The 24,939-nt window shown below is 43.6% G+C and overlaps 1 protein-coding gene across 1 annotated transcript in view; it reads right to left on the bottom strand.

The window, feature by feature from the left end:
• Window positions 1-395: 395 nt before the first annotated feature.
• Window positions 396-24,939, bottom strand: part of WDR77 (WD repeat domain 77) — a 42,183-nt gene continuing 17,639 nt past the window's right edge. Inside the window, exons 6-10 of the mRNA XM_073615748.1 lie at window positions 12,432-12,486; window positions 8,100-8,171; window positions 6,207-6,315; window positions 5,152-5,220; window positions 396-3,809 (exon numbers count right to left, since the gene is read on the bottom strand). Of these exons, the coding sequence (XP_073471849.1) occupies window positions 3,653-3,809; window positions 5,152-5,220; window positions 6,207-6,315; window positions 8,100-8,171; window positions 12,432-12,486 (462 nt within the window). The 3' untranslated portion in view covers window positions 396-3,652. The remainder of the gene's footprint in view (window positions 3,810-5,151; window positions 5,221-6,206; window positions 6,316-8,099; window positions 8,172-12,431; window positions 12,487-24,939) is intronic.

Below are 24,939 nucleotides of genomic sequence, written 5' to 3'. Positions count from 1 at the left end.
GAAGTGAACAGAGATAAAACAAATCCTCCTACATAAATTTTACTTGTTTATCTGCAGTCTTCTCTTGTCTACAACTCTTCAAAAGTGCACAATTGTGATCAAACTCTTCTGCAAGGAGTACAGAGGAGAGGAGGGAAAGCTGCAGTTACAGCTCTTATACACTGTGAGAGCTGATTGGTGGAAAGGGACACTCACTCCACATAGGCAAAGGAATGAAGGAAAATGAAGAGCTGGGTTCAGAATAGCTGTGTGCTTAACTCCCTGCCCCTCACAAATTTTCTCTCATGGATCGGGAAATCTTCTCAGAAGTGACTCATGCTGATAAACAGAGGAATGAAGTGCCACAGAGAAACACTTAGAGCTTTGGAGAGAGAGAAGTAAACACTTCAAAAATATGTGCTTTGTTAACATTTAATGTCTGGGATTCACAACCACTTTAATATACAATATATCACACCTCAACAATTCCACAAACTTTGAGGATGCACAGAAAGATTTTGCACACTGCAAAACATTTCTCGGAATTACCGCTTAGCAATGCAGTTAGTTCCTCCATTTGTTGCAAATATTGAATTTCCTGCACCCATTGTACCATTTTAGGGGAGTCAGAAGACTGCCAATATTTTGGTATAACAATCTTTGCAGCCATAAAAAAAAAACACGAGCCCAGGATAATGGACAGCAATGCCTTTTGCAGAGTTCAAGCAATTTCTGTACTCGTTTTGAATTCATAAGTGCCCGGGGGTGTGACATCTCCAACATTTGACTTTTGGGGAAATATTCTGTGCAACTTTACCAGATCTTAATACCATCTTGAGAATAGTTTAAAAATTGAATTTCTTAAAAGAACAAACGCTTTGGTGATGTCTTCTGGAGGTCAATAATATAGCATAAATACTTGGACGAGACGGGGCATGGGTCCCTAAACATAGTTTTTCAAAGGGTGTGAGAGGTGTATGGGACCCTTCTTTAAAAGGTTTAAGTAAAAGTTCCTAAGCTGGAAATACGCCAGCCAGCTTCCCTGCAACTTATCAGTACCCCTCGATCAATTCACTTAGGGGTTTTATGCTATTCTCAGGGAGAGCATTAGATATTGGTGAGATCGAAAAGGAGGTCCACTTGAGCAATCCTGAGTAGTCCTGGTGGAAAGCCCGGATTGCCCAGAATCGGGGGCATTGGGCCTACATTAGTCAAGGTGGCTGTAGTTTTTATTATGTGATCCCAGGTTTTTAAAAGGGGTGAAAAGAAGGGTAGGTCAGTCTTTATCCCTTTCATGACTAAGCCTATTTCTGACATTTGTTGTTTACAAGTTAAAATCCGTATTTTTTGCTAGAAAATTACTTAGAACCCCCAAACATTATATATATATTTTTAGCAGAGAATCTAGAGAATAAAAAAGCGATCATTGCAACATTATATGTCACACTGTATTTGTGCAGCGGTCTTTCAAATGCAATTTTTTAGGAAAAGACACTTTCATGAATTAAAAAAAAACTAAAAACAGTAAAGTTAGCCCAATTTTCTTGTATAATGTGAAAGATGATGTTACGCCATGTAAATAGATACCCGACATGTCATGCTTTGAAATTGCGCACACTCGTGGAATGGTGACAAACTACAGTACCTAAAAATCTCCATAGGCAGCGCTTTAAAAAAATATAACAGTTACCAAGTTACAGTTACAGAGGAGGTCTAGTGCTAGAATTATTGCTCTCGCTCTGACTTTTGCGGGGCGATACCTCACACGTGTGATTTAAACACCATTTACATATGCGGGCGTGACTTGCGTGTGTGTTTTCTTTGCCGTGCAAGCTCACGGAGACGCTTTAAACAAAAAAAAAAAAAAAAAAATTCTTATTTAACATTGTCACTTTTGAAAAAAAAAAAAAAAAAAAAAATTGATCACTTATTGCTGTCACAAGAAATGTAAATATCCCTTGTGATAGGTGGTGACAGGTACTCTTTATGGAGAGATCGGGGGTCTAAAAGACCTCCGATCCCTCCTTTGCACTTCAAAGTATTCAGATAGCCAAAAACAGCGATTCTGAATACTGTAATTTCTTTTTTAAATGGCACCATTGGCAGCCAAGTAAACTGGAAGTGACGTCGCTCGGTTGTTATCCCTGAAGAGCCGACCGTCCGCTCAAAAAAAAAAAAAAAAAAAACCCCTAAAACCGAGGCCACATGTGTGCGTACGGTCGGTGGGAAGGGGTTATTGGATGCTTTTTAGTAGGTATCTAAGGCAAGGACAAAAGGCGGGAATGTGGATAGAAGAGCCTCTATCTGCACCCATCGTTTATGTCGTAAAGTAAATTATATATGCGATCTATGAGTCTAGCCATGAAAACAGCTTGACTACATTCTTTAAACTGAAAGGGAGTCCTGGCTGGAAGGTAGGCAAAGCACACTATGCTGCTATACCCAAATGGGACAAGCATAGTGTGTTTTCTGGTGAACTCGCCTTTTAAATGCCAGTTGTAAAGAGGATATTACTTGAAGGTTCATTACAGAAAAAAAGTCACGAGAACAAGATTGTCAAGGAAAATGTGTTCTGAGCTAGTAGGTGGTACTGACCTTTATTCTTTTACTTTCCAAAACGTTACTACAGTAACACAAAATGAAATGTTTACAAATTACAATATAAAAGAAAAAAAAAAAAGAAAAAAAAAAAAAAAAGAGCTTACAACGATAAATAACCACTGTTTAAATTCCAAAACATGTAAGGCCCCTTTCACACTGGGGCGTCGGAGGTAAAGTGCCGCTATTTTTAGTGACTCTTTACCGTCGTATTTGCGGGGGTATTCGGCCGCTAGCGGGGCACTTTTAACCCCTGCTAGTGGCCGAAAAAGAGTTAAAACCTCTGCTTTGCCAGCAGTATAGCCACGCTGCCCATTGATTTCAATGGGCAGGAGCGGTATACACACTGCTCCTTCACTGCTTCAAAGATGCTGCTAGCAGGACTTTTTTTACCGTCCTGCCAGCGCACCGCTCCAGTATGAAAGCCCTCAGGGCTTTCACACTGAAGAGACAGGAGCGGCTCTTTCAGGGAGCTTTGCAGGCGCTATTTTTAGTGCTGTAGCGCCTGCAAAGCGCCCCAGTGTGAAAGGGGTCTAAGTGCAGTAAAACAGAAAACAATTGTTAAAGGTATAGTTACAGGATTTTGAAACATCTGCTAGCTGCCCTTAAATAGTGGTGACTCCTGTAAACCAATGGTTTCTCTGGAGTCAGAAATCTCACTTCCATGAATCTGACTGCAGTGACACCTGTTGGTGAAACCGGTGTTCTTCATCTTAATTCTTTGTTAAGAAATGTGATGGAGATAGATTTTAGTCCAACATGAACAGTGTTCTGCTGTGACTTACAAAGAGTGTGGGTGAATATGGAGCATTACTAAACAGAAAAGTAAGGCGCAGGGGACAGACTTTGAAAATACTGGTAAACTCCTTTAATGTGGAGTCAACTGCAATAAACAAAAACGTGGGTGGTGTGCTATACATTTTCTTGATCCGTTTTCTGCCAATATGGCAAAAAGTGTTTGAAACAAACCTGCGCACACTGTAGACCAGACCTAGGTCTGTAATCTAGTCTGAAAGTATACAGTACTAAGTTTTAAATTCATCAGTAACAGCTGTACACTCTGCATGTATAACCATTAAGCTTGTTCCTCAGCCTTGGGCTCTGGATTGTTCTCTTTTTGGATACTGTGATGAAGAACTTTGTGGTCCCATCCCACTGTCGTCAAACTGCCAAGATTGACTGGAGACCATGCCACACCTGTTACAAAATCACGGTGAGATTCATCTTTAAAGCTGTGTAGTAAAGGGAAAAAAAAAAAAAAAATATTAATACATATACAACTTTTAAGTTTCATCCTTTCTTGGAACATTTTACAAAAAAACTTATATACACTGAATATATCATGATTGCTAGACATTGCACCCAAGATTAACATCGTTGCAGTGAACGATACAAGTTTTTTTATACAATCCAGGTAATTTACATTACAGAGTTAAATACTAATAAAAACTGAACAATGCTGCACTTTACCTAAGGTTTGTAAGGTAGCTTATGTTAACTATGTTAGTTTAGTTATGTGTATCAATATTTGAAACACAAAGATAAAATTAAAGCATATCAGTGCATTTTAATGTTTCCCAACGGCAAAGTTTAAAATGAACTTGGAATTTAGAGGAACAAGCACCCTAGGATTGTTATTTTGTTTAATTGCACATACCTTTTGATTAAATCAAAGTTATTTTAAATACATTCCTTTTGTTGATAAGCATGGCAATTAGGTTTTATGTGCTTGCAAGTGAAATATTCCTCTCACATCTAACATCGTCTTGGTAGTTATTAGTTTTCTTACAATCTTTATTTAACTCTTTGGCCAGGTAAATACAAATTGTGCTTGAAGTACTAAAATATTTTAGGATTCACCCCTGTGGTAGTTATTGTAAATGTTTAGCTTAAGGCATTGACTAATAAAAGCTTTATGCAATATTCAATATCCAATCCAGAGTTCCTTCCTTTAACCACTTGCCTACTGGGCACTTTGACTCCCTTCCTGCCCAGGCCAATTTTCAGCTTTCTGTGCTGTCACATTTCGAATGACAATTGCACGGTCATGCAAAACTGTATTCATGAAATTTTTATAATTTTTTATCATACAAATAGATCTTTCTTTTGGTGGTATTTAATCACCACTGATTTTTTTAAAATGTGCCAAACAAAAAAGACCGTAAATTTTTGAAAAAAAGCCCCCCCCCCCCCAAAAAAAACATTTTCATAGTCTGTTGAAAAATTTCGGTAATTTCTCTCCTCCACTGATGAGGCTGCACTGATAATCGGGACACTGATAATCAGTGCCCCAATTATCAGTGTAGATGTTTCTTTAACACAAGCCGGTTATTGGCTTTTTGATAACTGGTGTTTACATTGTTATCAGCTCTGATTGGACACAGCTGATCATGTGGTAAAAAGCCCCTGTGATTGGTCCTTTACCCCGATCTGTGATCAGCTGTGTCTTAAGGGCACAGCGATCACAAAGCGCACTGCCCTCCCAGAACTGGCCGGCCGCATTGCAGCCTTCATTCAGCTAAAGCACAGTCGGCAAGTGGTTAAAGTGGAAGAATAGCTTTAAAACATACTTACATTACTGAAGATTCAGAATCGAGGACCACAACTGAGCAATCTTCACTGACTGAAGCCAGCAATGGAGAGCTATAATCAGATAAAAAAAAAAAAAAAAAAAAAAGTGCTGTTTAATAACCATTTTTATACAGATTACAAATAAAATGGTCATAGCTTATAAGCTTTGTACATTATTCATTGTTAAGTAGGTTGGAGATAAAAAGATGTCATAGTAGCTTGCAAATCATGGTCAATGGACATCACATTTGGAGCTCAGGAATGAACAGCTAGCTTTCTTAAAGGATAAGTTCCCCTTTCAAAAATAAATACATATATTTTTCAGGTAAAAAAAAAAATGCAATGCATTGCTCCCGTGATCTGCTGATACCAGGATCATGCATTGAGGACTACGAGCCGACTGCTGCGGTGGAGTTACTTGCAGTTTGTTCATTAACAGGAAACTATGAATGAATGAATGACATGGCTGTGTGGGTGGATCCCTGCTGTTTTCAAATTAATGGTGGGTGGAGTTAGGCTTTAACCCCTTTATAACTTTATGGTCAGGAAATTGCCATCACAGCAAGAATTCCGGTTGGAAGAAAATTTTCTTCTTACAAATACAAAGTCTAAAAGCCCAAATTAAATGGTCTCCTTTTTCTTCGACAAGTATACGAAAGGAAAAGCATTTTATCACGTTTATTAGGAATGAATCAGACAGCCACCAGTGGTTCAGAAGGTTTCACTCTTACCACAGCTGGCATGATGTCCAAGCTGGCTAGTTCAAGGATACATTGACAATGTTTGCACAGCATAAGTGAAAGCTGTATGTATGGGGTTAAAGAAAGTTAAGATATGAGACCCTAAACCAGTGAAGGCGATCCTTGGCACCCCAGATGTTTTGGAACTACATTTCCTGTGATGCTCATACACTCTGCAGTGTAGTTGAGCATCATGGGAAATGTAGTTCCAAAACATCTGGAGTGCCAAAGTTTGCCATCACTGCCCTAAACTGTGCGACTCCAACTGACAGCAGAAATCAAGAAGAAAAACCTAGGCCAGTGAGGTGGTGGTTTTACCTGTGCTGTGAATAGGCCAGTCCTGTAATTGGTCTGGAATGTATGGCCACTGCCTGGGCTGAATCTGAATTCTTCAAATTTACAATGTGAACATTTCCATTCTCATCACCTGTGGAAAGATTTGAAAAAAGCCATGACTTTGATGCTACCAAACTTCATAGGATGGCACTTTCATGCTGTATATTATATCACTGTTACGTACACACAGCCATATATGACAAACACACAAATGTCCTACAAACTATTTTTCTTTATACCTGGGAAGCAGTCATGTCACATCCCTGCAGTTTCTAATTGGCCACTTATAAGCTATAAGTGCAATTACTTATACTGTTGTGTGGCAGTACTAATCAAGAATTAAATGCTACTTTGGAAACATTCCCATATTAAAAGCAAAACAAAACTGAGTACCACATACTGAAACCACTATTTAATTCATTTTTAATATTCAAAGCAAACCTACTCAACACCCTCTAGCATTTCTAGCCTCAGCCATCATGAGTAAGGCCAGATGATTCATGTAGCATTTACTACCTGGCATCTATCCACCCTTGAACAGTGAAAGGAGAAGCGGTAGATCAATGAGCTCACCCCTCTCACTCTGCTCACTCCTCCTATCAACACTGCACCACAGCACAACTGATTGGGCCCTTGTGCTGCTTCTCCCTCCACCAGTCTAAACTCTGCTGTACAGTGGACTGCAGGAAGGCAAACCAAGACAAAATAAATGTGAAACCAGTATATGGCTACATTTTATATGATGAACGGGATTTCAGGGACACATCATTTCAAGTCGTTGGAGTGCAGTGCAAACTGGTGCATTTTGTTTCCATGTCATTACATGCCTGAGCGTTCTATATTGATGCAAGTGTAAATTTTTTTATTTTTTTTTAATAGAACTGGATATTATTGCGCTATGAGAGGTTCCTCTACCTTTTTCCCTGCGAGTGAGGTCTGTACAGAGCCTCTTAAAAGGTGCAGGAGTACCATCAAGTAAATGGTGAGATCTAGTCATCCATGTGTACATGATACTATCGGTTGACTGAAAATCGAACAGAAGCATATGGGAACACCTGTTTGGGATACTTTCCTCAAAGTAGGTCAAAACTTGCTTAAGAGGAGGTCTTATATTTTTGGCGAGTGCAGAGTGTTTCTACCGGGAAAACAAGAAAGATCACTATTCTCCTGGGCATCACTTTCCTTCACGTTTGGATGCATTTACTGGCACTGAGCACTTAAATTAGGATTTAGGATTAGGATTTCATATTATGGACTTTTTTCACAATTGTTTATTGAATACCATCTATAATTTATTTGCACCAAGCACTTTAATTCAGGATTGGATAACAGAGACGTTTTGCATAATTGTTTTTTGCTTATTTGATATGCATACGTGCGCGGTCTAGTTTTAATTTCTACGCATCCAAATACATAGCCCATTTTTAGGCTTGTATATCCTTGCAAAGAATATTGGATTGGCATTGGGAGAAGCTATGCAGAGCTAGCACGCAAGTACTGTGCTTACTGCTACGTCTCCCAGGTGTTCGAGCTTTATTGCATGGTATATTTCTATTTTTGACCATAGTTAAATTTTAAAGAAATTAATCACTGACAACGGCAGATTTAGAGCAGTGGTTAACTTGGGAGGTATAGGAGCCATCAACTGTGGCTCCTGTCATCTCCATACAGCCACACATTATCAGTATAAGTAATGCTAGAGAGGCATGTCAGACTATTGACATAATAATGGATGTGATGAGCGGAGACTTGTACATCATACAAAACCTGCATTTTAAAATTTAGTGAAAAGTTTCAATCAAATCGAGAACATTTGAATTTGTGATATGTTCTTCACATATATGTTAAAACCCAAAAAACAAATACTCAACCTACCACAAGCAAATGTATCATCTTCGACAGGGTGCCACGTAACATACGTAGGAATGCTGTGTGAGGCACAAAAATCTACAGGCAAGAAACACGTTACAATCATTATCTCAGTCATAACACAATGACATTTTAAATAAACCATTACATTCGTAGCAACATTTGGCTGATTCTTAAAGTGCCAGCAAAATAAACAGTTAAAGCCCATATGGGCAGAAAAAAAAAAAAAAGTGCTTATTTTGTTCAGGGTTAAAGGAGAAAACCTTTTACTCACCTGATCCCCTGCTCCACCGGCAAAAGGCACTCCCCAATGATCCAGCAGTGGACTGTTCCTGGCGTCCAGAGCAGGTTTAAACCCCCCCCAAAAAAAAATATATAATGACATGCCAAATGTGGCATGTAAAGGGGTCAGAACTCCTTAAAGCGGAAGCTCCACTTTTGGGTGGAACTCCACTTTAATAAAATATGTTTATACAGAAAGCACTATGACATCCCCAACCCTGGACTCCAGGAGGAGACCATCACACCCCCAACCCTGCCATGTACACAGCACAGTGGATCCTCTATCTCTGATTTTCCTCACCTGCAGGACTCCATGATGACCATCTTAACATCCTCCCTTTGATTCTTCCATCCTTCAGTACCCCCCCCCCCCCCCCCCCCACCACCATTTTTATCTTTGAACTCTTCCATACTTCTGTTCCTATCCATAGATTCCGCCATCTCTATCCCTAGACTCATCCATCCTTCAGTTCCCATCTCCAGCAATGAATTCCTACATCCCCAGACTCTTCCATCCTTCCTTTCTTATTCATGGATTCTTTCACCCTTCAGTTCCTACCCCTCCCTCATATCCTGGACTCTTTCATGTCCTTGTACTGCTATATGCAGGGAGTTTTCCCCCTCCAGAGGTGGTTCTGGCCAGCTCAGTAGATTGCTTTAAGAAAGGCCTGGAATATTCCCTAAATGCACACAATATAACTGGGTACTAACATTTATAGGTAAAGTTGATCCAGGGAAAATCCGATTGCCTCTCGGGGGTCAGGAAGGAATTTTTGCCCCTGCTGTAGCAAATTGGATCATGCTTTGCTGGGGTTTTTCGCCTTTCTCTCGATCAACTGTGGGATTGGGTATATGGGATTGTTTGATATTTATTTTTATGGTTGAACTAGATGGACTTGTGTCTTTTTTCAACCTGACTAACAATGTAACTATGTGTCCTCTGGCAGATAAAATTAAAAAAAAAAAAAAAAAAAAAAAAAAAAAAAAATGGTGTGCTTCTAAATGCTTGAATTTTTTTTGATGGAAACCATTATGCGTAATCTTGATGCATTTAGTGACACTTTCTACGACATACAGTCAGGTCCATAAATATTGGGACATCGACACAATTCTAACCTTTTTGGCTCTATACACCACCACAATAGATTTGAAAAGAAACGAACAAGATGTGCTTTAACTGCAGACTTTCAGCTTTAATTTGAGGGTATTTACATCCAAATCAGGTGAACGGTGTAGGATATACAACAGTTTGTATATGTGCCTCCCACTTTTTAAGGGGCCAAAAGTAATGGGACAGATTAACAATCATTCATCAAACTTTCACTTTTTAATACTTGGTTGCAAATCCTTTGCAGTCAATTACAGCCTGAAGTCTGCAACGCATAGACATCACCAGACCCTGGGTTTCTCCAGGTGATGCTGTGCCAGGCCTCTACTGCAACGCTCTTCAGTTCCGGCTTGTTCTTGGGGCATTTTCCCTTCAGTTATGTCTTCAGCAAGTGAAATGCATGCTTAATCGGATTTAGGTCAGGTGATTGACTTGGCCATTACATAACATTCCACTTCTTTACCTTAAAAAACTCTTTGGTTGCTTTCGCAGTATGCTTCGGGTCATTGTCCATCTGCACTGTGAAGCGCCGTCCAATGAGTTCTGAAGCATTTTGCTGAATATGAGCAGATACTATTGCCCGAAACACTTCAGCATTCATCCTGCTGCTTTTGTCAGCAGTCACATCATCAATAAATACAAGAGAACCAGTTCCATTGGCAGCCATACATGCCCACACCATGACACTCCACCACCATGCTTCACTGATGAGGTGGTATGCTTTGGATCATGAGTAGTTCCTTTCCTTCTCCACACTCTTCTCATCACTCTGGTACAAGTTGATCTTGGTCTCATCTGTCCATAGGATGTTGTTCCAGAACTGTGAAGGCTTTTTTTTAGATGTTTGGCAAACTTTAATCTGGCCTTCCTGTTTTTGGGGCTCACCAATGGTTTACATCTTGTGGTGAATCCTCTGTATTCACTCTGGTGAAGTCTTCTCTTGATTGTTGACTTTGACACACACACCTACCTCCTGGAGAGTGTTCTTCATCTGGCCAACTTTTGTGAAGGGTGTTTTCTTCACCAGGGAAAGAATTCTTCGGTCATCCACCACAGTTGTTTTCCGTGGTCTTCCAGGTCTTTTGGTGTTGCTGAGCTCACCGGTGCGTTCTTTCTTTTTAAGGATGTTCCAAACAGTTGATTTTGTCCACACCTAATGATTTTGCTATCTCTCTGATGGGTTTGTTTTGTTTTTTTCAACCTAATGATGGCTTGATTCACTGATAGTGACAGCTCTTTGGATCTCATATTGAGAGTTGACAGCAACAGATTCCAAATGCAAATAGCACACTTGAAATGAACTCTGGACCTTTTAGCTGCTCCTTGTAAATGGGATAATGAGGGAATAACACACACCTGGCCATGGAACAGCTGAACAGCCAATTGGCCCATTACTTTTGGTTCCTTAAAAAGTGGGAGGCACATATACAAACTGTTGTAATTCCTACACCGTTCACCTGATTTGGATGTAAATACCCTCAAATTAAAGCTAAAAGTCTGCAGTTAAAGCACATCCTGTTCGTTTCATTTCAAATCCATTGTGGTGGTGTATAAAGCCAAAAAGATTAGAATTGTGTCGATGTCCCAATATTTATGGACCTGACTAGGTCACCAGAAAGGCTTTAGTAATAGTCGAATGACAAAGACTCTTGGTAGATTAAGACATATACTGTTAAACACAGTACCCAGATAAGAATAATAGAGATACATTTTTTTGCTGGAAGGATAAGTTTCAGTGAACTAGAAATTGAGGAAGTCTGCAAGTCTTTGCAGGTGTAATTTTTGTCAAAAATGTGTATAATATATAAAAAACCAAGGCAGCGCTGTGTGTACAAGGAGGCACCTAGTCTTGCTGCTTTTCACCAGCAGTGATTCTCTTAGCCCCCATTTACACGGGTTTGATTTGTCATGCGATTTTATAGTTTTAAATCAAATGACAAGTTGCACCCCATTGTCAGCAATGGAACCAAATAGCGACTCATGCCGCAGCAACATTAAAAAAGGATCCTGCACTACTTCTTGCCTATTTCATTGCGGCATTCATAGACCTTCTGTTGTATGAAGTCGCAACCTGCAATGAAATCAGCAGTGCAAATCGCACTGATCTGCAGCTTTTAAATGCTGAAGTAAGGCAATTTCAAAGCCATACCAGGGTGAACGGAGGCTTACACTGTGACTTATGATGGAGTGATTACAGGATTGGGGGTGTGGGTGGTAAAAAGCAGGCAGCAGAGTTTTACTGCCCCCTTGCCAACCACCCGTATTGCAAAATAATAGCCAGACTGAGATGTTCACATGCTGCGTTTGCTGCACTTGTAACTTGGGCTGCAGAGTTTGACAAGCGGCTCCGCATATCAAACTCGCCCCTTATGTACAATGGAGCAATACATGGGATTAAAGAATGGTAATAAGGCATTACAGGGTTAAATCAAGTGGTAAGGAGGCGATATAACATCTCTTCACCCTCTGAAAAGTGACTAAAAAAGGAGAGAAAGCCTGAGATCGGTACAGCAGGGATTTCTGAAGATCCTGACCTGGAGTGAAGAACAGGTGTACGGCTCCTGGTGTTTGCAGCATGCAGGCGCTAACACAATAACAACTTAGTCTAGTAGTCAAGTGGTGGGAGAGCATTAGGAGGTCCCCTACTAAAACCGAGCCTCCCTGCTGTACTGATCAGATCCTCAAGTTCTCTCCCTCAATTTCTTGTAGCTCTCCACCTAAAAATCTCTCTGCGGGCCTCGGAGTCTGGCAGTTTTCTCAGTGAGGAAGCCGACAAGCTCAGAGAGGTATGCTGACAGTGGAGGCAGAGAGGGCTGGAAAGGGACAGCCAAAAGGCCAGATGTGGCCCTGGGGCCTACAATTTGCCCAGGTCTGGTCTAAGCAGAATTAAGAGAGTGATAAAAATAATTCCTATAGAATAAAACTTGTTTTCTACCCATGTTACTTACCAATACGTTTTGCAGGTTTAGCGTTCCTGGTGTCCCATAGCAATACCCTGCCATCCTTTAACGACATAGAAAGAAAACTTACAAGTGCACGATTACTAAAAAGAATGAAAGTCAAACTCCTTACATATAAAAGGTTTATTTATTAATTTTTTTGTGTTTCCATTATGGAGCATTTCCTTTCAATTTAAGCCTCAGTTACCAATGTCTTCAGAATTGTGGTCACTTGTCACACATAGTAAAGGAGACAATAGCAAGTAGCAATTTGCTACTTGCTTTACTCCCACACGTTAAATCACAATTCCATGCAAAAATTAAATTTCAGGCTTGAACGCATACTGCCATAGAGCTCTATACACTTTTGGATATACTAAATAAGTAAAGCAACAACTTTACCTTAAAGCAGTGTTAAACCCAGAAACAAAATTATATTGCAGTTTTCCTGTGCTTAGATGCTGTAGTTGCATTCATCTTTTCTTTTAAGCTTTTTTTCCCCTTTATTTTAACTTGGTGACTTGGCAAGTGTAATTTTATCTTTAAATGACCAAGCTGCCCAGACAAATCTTGTTACACCCACCGGAGTTTTAGATTTAAAAGCCATTTTCCACACAAAACGGAGCTTATATGCATAAATACAGAATTTGTAGATCGGGCGGACTGTTTAGATGTTAAATTTTAAAAGCAGCAGCAAACCTGCTGACCTTACATGGTTGCTAATGTGACAGAACACATCTGATTTACACCCGGTGGGTGTAACAAGATGTCCGCTTGCCCCCTTCTCACTTTATCATTACAGTACTGTGCAGGAGTGTGGGGTGTAGCAAGATGGCGGCGACGAAACGTCACTTCCTGACGAAACAACGGCCGCCGCCGGGTGTACCAAGATGGCCGCCACTCCGGAGCTAGGCCGAAGCCGCGGCCTTTCCTATGGCCGAGGCCGCCGAGTGCTCCACGGATCGCGGGTGTACCGATTTGCGGAGGTTGACCCATACGGATCACGGATCAGTGACGATCCGTTGCACCCCTAATAAAAATGGTCAGCTTTTCTTAATTCATGTAAAATTTTTATCGCCCACCAGAAAAAAGCCGTTGTCCTAACTGGTTAAAAAATGTTAGCTGGAGTTCGGCTTTAATTTGTTGGTCAAGTCGATCTAAATCTGCTGGTGCATCCAACGCTACCTTCTACCCAGATTGTCAATACCGCTGTTCAAAGATGTCTGTTTACTCCTTCAGATTCGAGACACCCTAAGACAAGCAGTATGTTACTGGCAGGATCACTAGGTGAAACGAAAAAAAAAAAAAAAAAAAGAAGGAAGAAGAGCTTTAACCACTTGCTTACTGGGCACTTAAACCCCCCCTCCTGCCCAGACCAATTTTCAGCGTTGTCACACTTTGAATGACAATTGCGCGGTCATGCTGCACTGTACTCAAACTAAATTTTTATAATTTTTTTCACACAAATGGAGCTTTCTTTTGGTGCTATTTAATCACCACTGGGGTTTCTATTTTTTGCTAAACAAATAAAGACAAACTTTTTTTTTTTTTTTTTTTTTTTCCAAAAAACAACATGTTTAATAGTTTGTTATAAAACAGGTAATTTTTCTCCTTCATTGATATTCGCTGATGAAGCTGCACTGATGGGCACAGATAAGATGACACTGATGGGCACTTGTAGGTGGCACTGGTATGTGATATTAATAGGCAGCACTGGTGATGACACACTGTGGGTACCAATAGGTGGCACTCATGGGTGGCGCTGGTGGGCGAGGCTAGTGGGCACAGAAGCCTCTCCACGATCGGGACCGATGTCCCTCTCGCAGCCGCCAGGGATCGGCTTTTTTTTTTCTCCTCACGCTATCAGCGTGAGGAGAAAAATGACCAGTTACACTTACCGGTAACGGTGTTCCTGGGAAGTCTTCCAGCACGGCACCCTGAGAGATGACTGGTCCACCTGACAGGAAACACAATCAAAGAGGTTAAAAAACCCCGCCCCTCCCTGTGCTCCTCAGTTGTGAAAAAGTATTGATCCACACCAGTGCACGAGAGTGAAAATAAACACCACAAAACTCTATACGTTATAATACACCTAAAAAGAGCAGGTGTGAAGTAGGCCTGCCATCCGGGAAGACTTCCGAGAAACACCTTTACCGGTAAGTGTAACTGGTCATTTTCTCAAGTCGTCTTCCAGGACGGCACCCTGAGAGAAGAGCAAGTAGCTCAGGCCTACCTTAAGCGGGACAACCGCTTGTAGGACCTTCCAACCAAACACCAGATCCTGAGGGGACAGAAACTCCACTCTATAATGCCTCAGGAAGGTATTCTGGCTTGTCCATGTAGCAGCTATATATATCTGCTCCACTGAAGCTCCAGCTCTTTCTGCCCAAGAGGTCGCCAGAGATCGAGTGGAATGTGCCTTAAGGTCTCTCGGGACTGCCGTACCAGAATGGTCATAGGCTAAGGAAATAGCATGTTTAATCCACCTTGCTATGGATGCTTTAGATGCTTGGTGGCCCTTCTTTTGGCTGGAAAAGTTAACTAATAGATGGCCGGATCTTCAAAACTCTTTAACCTTTTCTAAATAAATTAACAGACGTCTGACATCTAGACAATGAATAGAAATTTCCCTTTCATTCTGGGGATTGTTACAAAAGGAAGGAAGCACTACTTCTTGAGTTCTATGGAACTTGGATGCTACCTTGGGGAGGTACATGGGGTCCTGCCTAAGTATAACCCTTTCCTCAAGCAAACAAAAAAATGGTTCTTTAAATTGAAAAGGCCTGAATGTCACCTATCCTCCTGGCTGATGTAATCGCCAGTAGAAAAGGCAACTTAAAGGTGAGAATTTTGAGGAGAATCTGATCTAATGGCTCAAATGGAACTTTGGTTAACCCCTCTAAAACCAAGGTAAGGTCCCATGGCAGAAATCTAGACAACTGAACAGGGGACAACCTATCTCTGACCGATAATAACCTTTTGACCAGGGGGTCTAGCGCCTAGCGTTTGTCCAAAAAACAGGACAAGGCTGCAACCTGTACCTTAAGCGTCTTGGTTGCCAGTCCCTGATCCGCCCCATCCTGGAGAAAATCCAGGATGGCAGGAATTTCTTGTTGGGAAGTCCCTCTCTCCTGACACCAGCGAGAGAAAACCCCCTCAGAGGTCTTAGCGTAAATACGCCCTGTGACTGGTTTTCTACTTAGCAGAAGAGCATCCACTACTCTGTCAGATAGGCCCTTCTCCCACAGGTTCTGCCTTTCAGGAGCCAGGCCGTCAGCTTGAAGAAGCTGGGGTCTGGATGGCAGACTGGACCCTGAAGGAGAAGGTCCTGCCGAACAGGCAGATGCTGAGGCGGGGCTATGGACCAACTCTGTAAGGTTGGAAACAAAGCCCTCTTAGGCCACCATGGGGCGATTAGGATCAAACTGCCTTCTGAGAGAAACAACTTCTGAAGAACTCTCAGAATTAACCGGACGGGGGGCATATGCCAACCGGAAGTTCCAAACCTGGGCCAATGCGTCTATCCCCTCTGAGGCCCCCTCGAGGGAGACAGAAAAGAATCTCTTTACCCTTCTGTTCCTTCTGCGGGTGAAGAAATCGATTTCTGGATTGCCAAAATGCCGACATACCAGGGAGAACACATCGGGATTCAACTCCCATTCCCCCTGGAGAATCGGCTGACGACTGAGATAGTCTGCTTCGATGTTTAAAGTTCCCTTTATTTGCACTGCAGAAATTAAGAGAATCCGAAGCTCTGCCCAGCCAAGGATCTCTAGTGCCAAGGTCAGAAGAGCATGAGATCTGGTGCCTCCCTGGTGATTTAGGAATGCCACAGCTGTGGCATTGTCTGACAGAATCTGGACCTCTCAGTGCTTGATCCTCCCTTCCAAAGCCTTTAATGCTTCCCCGACGGCCAAAAGCTCTCAAAAATTAGGAGGCGCTTCTGTGATTCGGGTCCCAGGAACCCTGGGCTCGCAGTTCCTCCAGGTGGGCCCCCCAACCCCAGGAACCTGCATCTGTAGTTATCTCGAGAGGCTGAAGCTGGTTCCAAAGGAGACCCCTCTGAAGCCTCTGAGGATAAAGCCACCAGCGAAGAGAGTCTTTTACTGCAACTGGAATGGCGACTTTGAAATCCAGAGTCCTTCTTTCCCTGTCCTAGGAGGACAGGAGCAAGTGGTGGAGGGTCCTGGAGTGTAGCTGAGCCCATGGAACTGCTGGGATACACGAAGTCATTAGACCCAGAACCATCATAATACCTCTGTAGGGGATTGTCTTTGCCTCTAGCAGGGATGTGACCACTGAAATGAGGCCCTCTACCTTGCCCTGAGGTAGAACTAGTTTTTGTTCTGAGGAATCCCATATATACTTTTGTCTGGGCAGGAATCAGCGAGGATTTCTCTTTGCTGATGATCCACCCCAGAGATTCCAAGGTCTTCACTACTTTGGCTAGGTCAGAAAACAGCTGATCTCGATTCCGATTGTAAATCAAAATGTTGTCTAAATAGGGGATCAACGCCACTCCCTGGAAGGCAACTACTTCTGCCAGGACCTTCGTAAATACCCTTGAACTGGATGCCAGTCCGAAAGGGAGGGCCGCAAACTGCCAGTGCTGAATTCCCTGTGGGGAGGCAATTGCGGATCTTAGGAAGACCTGATGATCTCGAAAAATAGGGACGTGAAGCTAGGCATCTTTCAAACCTATAGTTACCATAAACATGTCCTTGAGGAGATGTTTTCTGAGAGAATAAATACTCTCCATGCGGAACTTCTTGTACCGCAGGAAACATTGAGGCTCCTCAAATTTATAATGAGGCGATACCTTCCTGAGGGCTTTGGTACCACAAAGATGTGGGAGTAAAAACCCTGAGCCAGCTGACCCTCTGGAACAGGCACCATGACCACTTGATTGGCAAGTTCCTCGACATTCTGCAGAATTCCTGCTGCCTTGAGGGGGTCCCTGGGTAGGTGGGTTAAGAGAAACTTGGGGGGAGGAGGGGAGAGAAATTCCAGCCTGTATCCCTCCCTCTCTTATGATCTGGAGAATATGGGGGCTCTGAGTGATCCCTTCCCACTGTGAGATAAAGTGGAAAAGCCTTCCCCCTACTGGAATGTCATTTAGGGGTCTTGTCGACCGACTTCTGGCTGGAAAAAAGAATACCTCCTTTTTGTTGGTCTCTTCCAGCCCCCCCGTCTATTAAGAGAGACCTTTTTATCTGGGAAACGATTCTTCGCCTGGGGGCCTCGAAAAAATTTCTTTCTATCCCTCCTAGGCTTAGTAGGGAATTTCTTCCCCTTTTTGGTAGATCTAGCAAGGGCTTGATCTAAACTGGTACCGAAAAGGTGGGCACCTTCGAAAGGGAGGCCACAAACGGGTTTTAGATGAATTATCTCCGCCCCAAGTTTTGACCCAGAGGGCTCTCCTTGCCGAGTTCAATAAGGCACCGGATTTGGCAGTTGTACTCACCGTCTCAACTGCTGCGTCCGCTAGATAGGCAACAGCACTACCTATCACATCCAACGAATCTAGGACTTCCTCTGACTTGGAGGTCCGGGATACACGATCTATTAATTGGGAGATCCACTTGTCAGCATTTCTTGCTACGCAAGCTGAGGCCAATGCGGGGCTCATACCCGCAGCATTGGCCTCCCAGGCCCTGCGCAAAATAGTCTCGGCTCGCTGATCCATCTGATCTTTGATGTTACCAGTATCTTCAAAGGAAAGATCGGACTGTTTGGAAACTTTTGCCAAGGAGGCATCTAATCTAGGAGTTGGGCATCTACGCTTTCAAGTTTTGTATTTCAAGAGCTTCCTCTCAAGTTCCTTCCACTCCCTTAGGATAATATCCTTAAGGGCGGAATGTACTGGAAGAACTCTGGCTTGGGGCTTAACTAAGTCTCTATACATTTTGTCTTGAGCAGAGACTTGAGTCGTGGGCTCCTGTATCTCCTCAGATGCATAGATGTCATCAGGTGAAAAAATATGCCTACTAGACCTGGAGTCTTCACCTTTTTCATCTTGGCTGTCCACTAAACCCTCATCCGAAAACCCCTGCTCAGGGGCTTCGGATTCATTCTCCTCCGAATCCTTAGAAAGGAGAGATTTCGGAGTTCCTGGCCGCCTTCTAGACCCCCTGGATGAAGCGGAGCCCTCTTGGGAGGAGGCACCTTCCTTACTAGTCTGAGGTTCTGGGTCCCTAGACTTGAGGGAGGACTGAAATACCTTAAAATGTAGACAGCATCTCAGTTTGTACCGTGAGGAAGTCTCTCATAATCTGAGATGTTTCTTTCCCTGTCAGCTTTTGTATGCATTTAAAGCAAAAGGGTTTGGAATGGTCCAGGAGTAACTTATCATTGCAATTCCCGCAACAATTAGAATGGGTAGATTTAACAGGACGACTGGCAACCCCAAGAGCAGTGGCGTCCTCCCCTGAAATAAAGGATACACAGGCACTATTAAACAGCACTGTGACACACACACACAGAGGAAAAGAGTTGGGGTACCATCCCCCATCGAAACCTCTGGCGGCCGGTCTGACTCGCCCCCTGCGGTCTCCTCTATGGCCGTGGACCCTGTGGGTTTCTGCTCGCGCTCCATGCTGCTGGTGTCAGTATGCCTCTTCGGGTAGCCTATGACAATCACCGTGTCCGGGTGGCAGCTGGTGTGCATAGGAGAAGTGGGCGCCTGCTCCTCCTGTACTGTGTCCTTTTGTGTGCGAGGACAGCATCTTCCTCCTCCTCCATTCGCGCTGATGCCGCCACCATTTTGTCAGGAGACCGGAACCAGAAATGACGTGGGACACGCTGAGGTCACTTCTGGCTCTGGGGAGGAAATGATTCTTCCACCAGACGCTAGGAAGATGGCGCCAAGCGCCCTCATTTTACACAAACGGCGTCATCCTAAGGTGACGGCCACGTGAGCCACAGGGGAAGCGGCTGGGCGATCAAAGCCCCCACGGCTAGAAGCACCAGCCACCTGCCCTGTCCCCAGCCACCGCTGTAAGGCTGCAAGATGAAGGGGGAAGCCAGTCTCAACACACTCAGCCTGCACTGCTGAATAGAAAGGATATCCAGGGCTCCTTTTCTGCACGGCACCTGCACAGATAAGGAAGGGAGACAGGATAATGGCCCCTGAAGTTCTGGGTACACCACTGTAGCCAGGGTCCTTCAGTCATTAGGGGGGCTCTTCCAAGTGCTGCCCCCTTAAGATGAATGGGGTAAGCCCCCTAGGAAGGATAAAAGAATCCTACCAGACCCAGAGGCTTCCCAAGCTTTTGGTCCCCAGAGAGAGACCACCAGCCCCAGGCTTCGGATCTGTGGAAAAAACAAACGGTTTCACTGTGGGGAAACACAATCAAAAAAACTGTGGAGCACAGGGAGCAGCAGGGGTTTTTAACCTCTTTGATTGTGTTTTCTCTCAGGTGGACCAGTCATCTCTCAGGGTGCCGTCCTGGAAGACGACTTGAGAAAAATAGCCGATTACCGGCTCTGTTTAGGTCACATGATCAGCGGTCATTGGCTGACAGCTGATCACGTGGTAAGGGGTCGTGATCGATCTCAGACTCGCTGATCACCGAGCGCATCCTGCAGGGGGCGCGCAGGCCGCTCAAGCACGGGAGGATGTCCATGGACGCCCTCCCAGCAAATTAAGTCCACGCTGTAGGCGTCTTTCGTCTATAGCGCGGACGGCAAGTGGTTAAAAGAGAAAAAAGTTTTGTTTCCACCACATTTAACCACTTGCCACCCCCAATATAGCAAAATGACAGTTTTGATATCCTGACCGGACATCATATGACGTCGCCAGGATATCAAGCCATGGTGATCGTTGTTGCGTTGTGTCAGTATGACACACTGCAACTCCGATCTAGGTAAAGAGTCTCTTAAAGAGACTCTTTACCACGTGATTAGCCGTGCCCAATCATGGCTGATCACGATGTAAACAGGAAGAGCCATTGATCGGCTTTTCCTCACTTGCATGTGTCAGACGAGAGTAGAGGAGAGCCGATCGGCAGCTCCTCTGACGGGGGGGAGGGGGTCTGTGCTGATTGATTATCAGTGCAGCCCCCTCCCCCTCCGAGGATGCCCAGGGATGCCACCAGGATCACCAGGCATGTCACTACCAGGTATGCCACCCTAGACCACCAGGGATGCCAATCAGTGCCAACAATGGGCATCACTGATTGGCAGGCATTATTGTTTGGCACTGATTGGCATCCATCAGTACCACCTATCAGTGCCACCTTATCAGTGCAGCCCCATTAGTGCCCATCAGTGAAGGAAAAAAAACTTATTTACAAAGTTTAACAGAAACAAAAAAATAAAAAATAATTTTTTTTTTTCAAAATTTCTGTTTTTTTTTTTTTTTTTTTTTTTAATTTATTTAGCAGAAAATAAAAATCCCAGAGGTGATCAAATACCACCAAAAGAAAGCTCTATTTGTGGGAACAAAATGATAAAAATGTAGTTTGGGTACAGTGTTGTATGACCGCGCAATTGTCATTCAAAGTGCGACAGCGCTGAAAATTGGTCTGGGCAGGAAGGTGTATAATGCCCTGTATTGAAGTGGTTAAAAAGAGTACCTCCGCTTTTTTTTTTTAACTTTTTAACAAAAACACAACAAATCCCTCTGGGTGACCAATGTACAGTGCAAGGATTTTTAACAGACTTCGTTTAAGCTTCCTACCTTTTGTTATTCTGAAGAAATAGCAGTTTGTGTCCATGTGCAAAGTGAATCTGAATGGGAGTGACTTTTTCATTATTAAACTGATGTACTTGCAGTGTTTGAATGAGGAAAATTGCAGGTTCTAAATGCCTTTTGATGTGATTAACTCATTGGAAGCATCTTACCAATAATGACATTTTTGTTGGAGAGGATGCCTAAAATCTGACTCGTATCTTAGTGCAGACTTCTGGGAAAATCTGTGAGCCAATCACAAAAGCAGGGAACACTGACATTTTTAGGGAGTGTTCCAAACACCAGCTGTGCATTGCATTGAATTTTAAAGAAAATTACAGCACTGCAGATAGAAAATGTCGTTTTTTTAATAACATTAAGGCTGGGTTCACACTGAAGCACGGAGTAGCTCACAGCAGGGGGTACGGTGTGTCCCTGTTAACGTTTCAGGTCCGATTTGGGTCCAAATATTTGGCTGAATTCGGACCTGAAACAGACCAGAAGATGCACAGGACTCCTGTGCAATACGCACCAGAGATGTGTGAACTGGCTCCATAGAGAGCCGGTCACAATCTCCTGACATTAGGGCTGCTGAAATTAATCGCAGCATCGATGCATCGCGATTCGGGTGTCCCCGATGCGGCATCGATGCACGCGACCCGAAAAATCGATGTCTGGCCCCGCCCCCTCCCGGGAGAAAGCTCCGTGCATAAAGCTGTTTTTAGTGTGTGTATAATCCGGTCATGTGATTCTCAGCCGCGCCTCCCTCCTCTCAGTCTCTCCTGGTGTCAGCTCCGCCCACTGACTGGAGCTATCAGGTCGGAAGAGAGGCGGGCGGGGCTGACATCAGGAGAGACGTGAGAGGAGGGAGGCGCGGCCGAGAGTCACATGACCGGAATATACACACACTAAAAACAGCTTTATGCACGGAGTGCTCTCCCGGGAGAATTCACTGCAGATCCTGAGATGTGACAACCGGCGGAACACCGGCCAGAGCAGCATGTAAGTAGGGAGGGGGGGGGGAGGGCGCTGTGTCTGACCATCTCCTGTGCCATGTCCCCAGTGTCTGACCATCTCCTGTGCCATGTCCCCAGTGTCTGACCATCTCCTGTACCATGTCCCCAGTGTCTGACCATCTCCTGTGCCATGTCCCCAGTGTCTGACCATCTCCTGTGCCATGTCCGCAGTGTCTGACCATCTCCTGTGCCATGTCCGCAGTGTCTGACCATCTCCTGTGCCATGTCCCCAGTGTCTGACCATCTCCTGTGCCATGTCCCCAGTGTCTGACCATCTCCTGTGCCATGTCCCCAGTGTCTGACCATCTCCTGTGCCATGTCCCCAGTGTCTGACCATCTCCTGTGCCATGTCCGCAGTGTCTGACCATCTCCTGTGCCGTGTCTGACCATCTCCTGTGCCATGTCCGCAGTCTCTGACCATCTCCTGTGCCATGTCCGCAGTCTCTGACCATCTCCTGTGCCATGTCCGCAGTCTCTGACCATCTCCTGTGCCATGTCCGCAGTCTCTGATCATCTCCTGTAGCATGTCCGCAGTCTCTGATCATCTCCTGTAGCATGTCCTCAGTCTCTGATCATCTCCTGTAGCATGTCCGCAGTCTCTGATCATCTCCTTTAGTATTTAGGAAGAGAGCCTGGAGCTCCTCTGCTGTCTCTTTTTTTCTTAAGAACAGATAGAATAAAAAAAATGGAGTTCTCCTGACTACTTTCATTTTTTTTAATGAAAACCGTGAGCACCTGCGGACTTGCGCTGTAATCGTGATGCATCGTGATGCATCGCGGAATCGAATCGAATCGAATCGTTGACTTGATAATCGTAATCGAATCGAATCGTGAGGCCAGTGAAGATGCGCACCCCTACCTGACATGCGAACTGGATGCATGGAATCCAATTCGCACTAGTGTGAACCCAGCCTAAATTACAACAGGAGTACTTGTGCAGCAATTATATATGAGATATATAATCGCTCTCTATTTTTATTTGTTGCTACTTTTTTCCCCAACAAGAAAGTGAAGTTACCCTTTAAGGATTGGTAAACTGCAACACATTACATTTTAGTTTGTGGATTTAATACCACTTTAGGCTTTCCATAAAACAGACACATCAAATTCTTATGGAAAGCCCTTCTTTTTTTTTGTGCATAAGAAAATGAAAAAAATAAAAAACACACAACTTAGTTATATTGTATAAAAGTATTTTTGGTTAGAAAAACAGAAATAAAAGCAACCAGCAGGAAAATTATAGCTAATTGGAGAAAAAAAATATGATATATCATTTGGGCTGTTTACAGTAAACTAAGGGGTTAAACATATTTAACACCATTGTCAGGTGGCTTTAACTGATAACATATGTAGATCAAAGTTCATCCTTTTGACCTGCAGGTGGATGATGCAGAGTTAAGCTTGGTTCACACTTCTGCGGCTCTGCTGTGCTGCATGTTGTGTGGGCATGGCAGCCCATTCATGGGCTGTCGTGCCTCCTGAAAATGCAGGGAAAAGGTCCCTGCTTTATTTTTTAAAATTGCAGCCTGCATGTAAATCGCAAGTGCAGTGTGGTTTCCAGTGGGGGAAGCAGTTGCTGCAATTTTGATTAATGGCACCCGCACGCACCTTCTGCGTTTTCTGTGTGGGTGGTTGCAGATGTGGGAACGGGTGTGTAACTGCAGCGGGAACCAAACGCACAGTTGTGAACCAGGCCTTAAAATGTCACTAAACCCACATCATAAAAATCTATCAATAAATGGTGTATTACACGCTGTTCATACTCGGTCACTATGAGATTCGTTTTCTGTATTCTACAAAAAACTAGCTGATCCTGCTGCTTGCCCTCTCTCTCCCTACCTTCTGTTCATTATGCCAAAGGCTGTTTTTTTTTTTTTTCAAATGTGACCAGCAGCAGAGGACTAGAAGCCCCTCCTGCTGATGTTTTCCTGCAGACAGGCTGGGAAAGAGCTGGGTCATGTGACCGCTGTATATCGATTAAGAAAATTGGTCAACCAATATGGGTTTTTCTCTGGCCGATGTCGATGTTTAGAAATCAGGCCGGCCGATGGCCAATATATGATGCCGATTTTTGCGGCCGATATTTTAAGCCGATTTTTGCGGCCGATATTTTGAGCAGATTTTTCTTTTTTTGGCCGGTGGCACAGGTTGGCACTGGCGGGTGGCACTGGTAGGTTTCACACTGAGCCAATTTGTCAGTTTCAGTTACTATATGTAACTGAATGCAGAGACCAGCTGTCAGAATTCAGCGTGATATCGGGGGTGGGCGGGGCTCTGCAGCTATCAAAAACCAGCCAATAATTGGGCTGCTTAAGTGGGCAGGGCCACATACACATAGCAGCCCGCTCAGATCCCATCCCATTGGCTGGTGTTTGATATCTGGGTCCCGCCCACCCCCGACATTACGCTGAATTCTGACAGCTCCTCTCTCTGCATTCAGTTGCAGATCAGTTTCACACACTGAGCACAGAGCCGCTCAGTGTGTGAAACTGTTAGTGGAGTGTGAGGGAGGTAATCGGACGATTTTTGCACAAAAATCAGCCGATGCCGATTTCTTAAAAAATCCCAAATATCAGCCGATATATTGGTCAACCTCTACTTAGAGGTTTCTTTTTATTAAAATAATTACAGCGTCATCAGCCACATACAGAAATAGAAGGGAAAATGTAAATTAAACAGCACGTGTTTAGTATCACTTTATTACAAGAGTAACAGTGCTACTTTAAATCACTCCATCTTCACCTGAACAGTGCTCCTTAACACTGTATCAGAAAGTCTTTTTTTTTAATAGTAGCTGCTGGAATAGCTAGTGATGAAGATTTTTTGGGGC

Source organism: Aquarana catesbeiana, linkage group LG02, assembly GCF_042186555.1.
Source record: "Aquarana catesbeiana isolate 2022-GZ linkage group LG02, ASM4218655v1, whole genome shotgun sequence".
In the NCBI taxonomy this organism is placed as follows: domain Eukaryota; kingdom Metazoa; phylum Chordata; class Amphibia; order Anura; family Ranidae; genus Aquarana; species Aquarana catesbeiana.
This window is presented reverse-complemented; position numbering and strand designations above follow the sequence as displayed.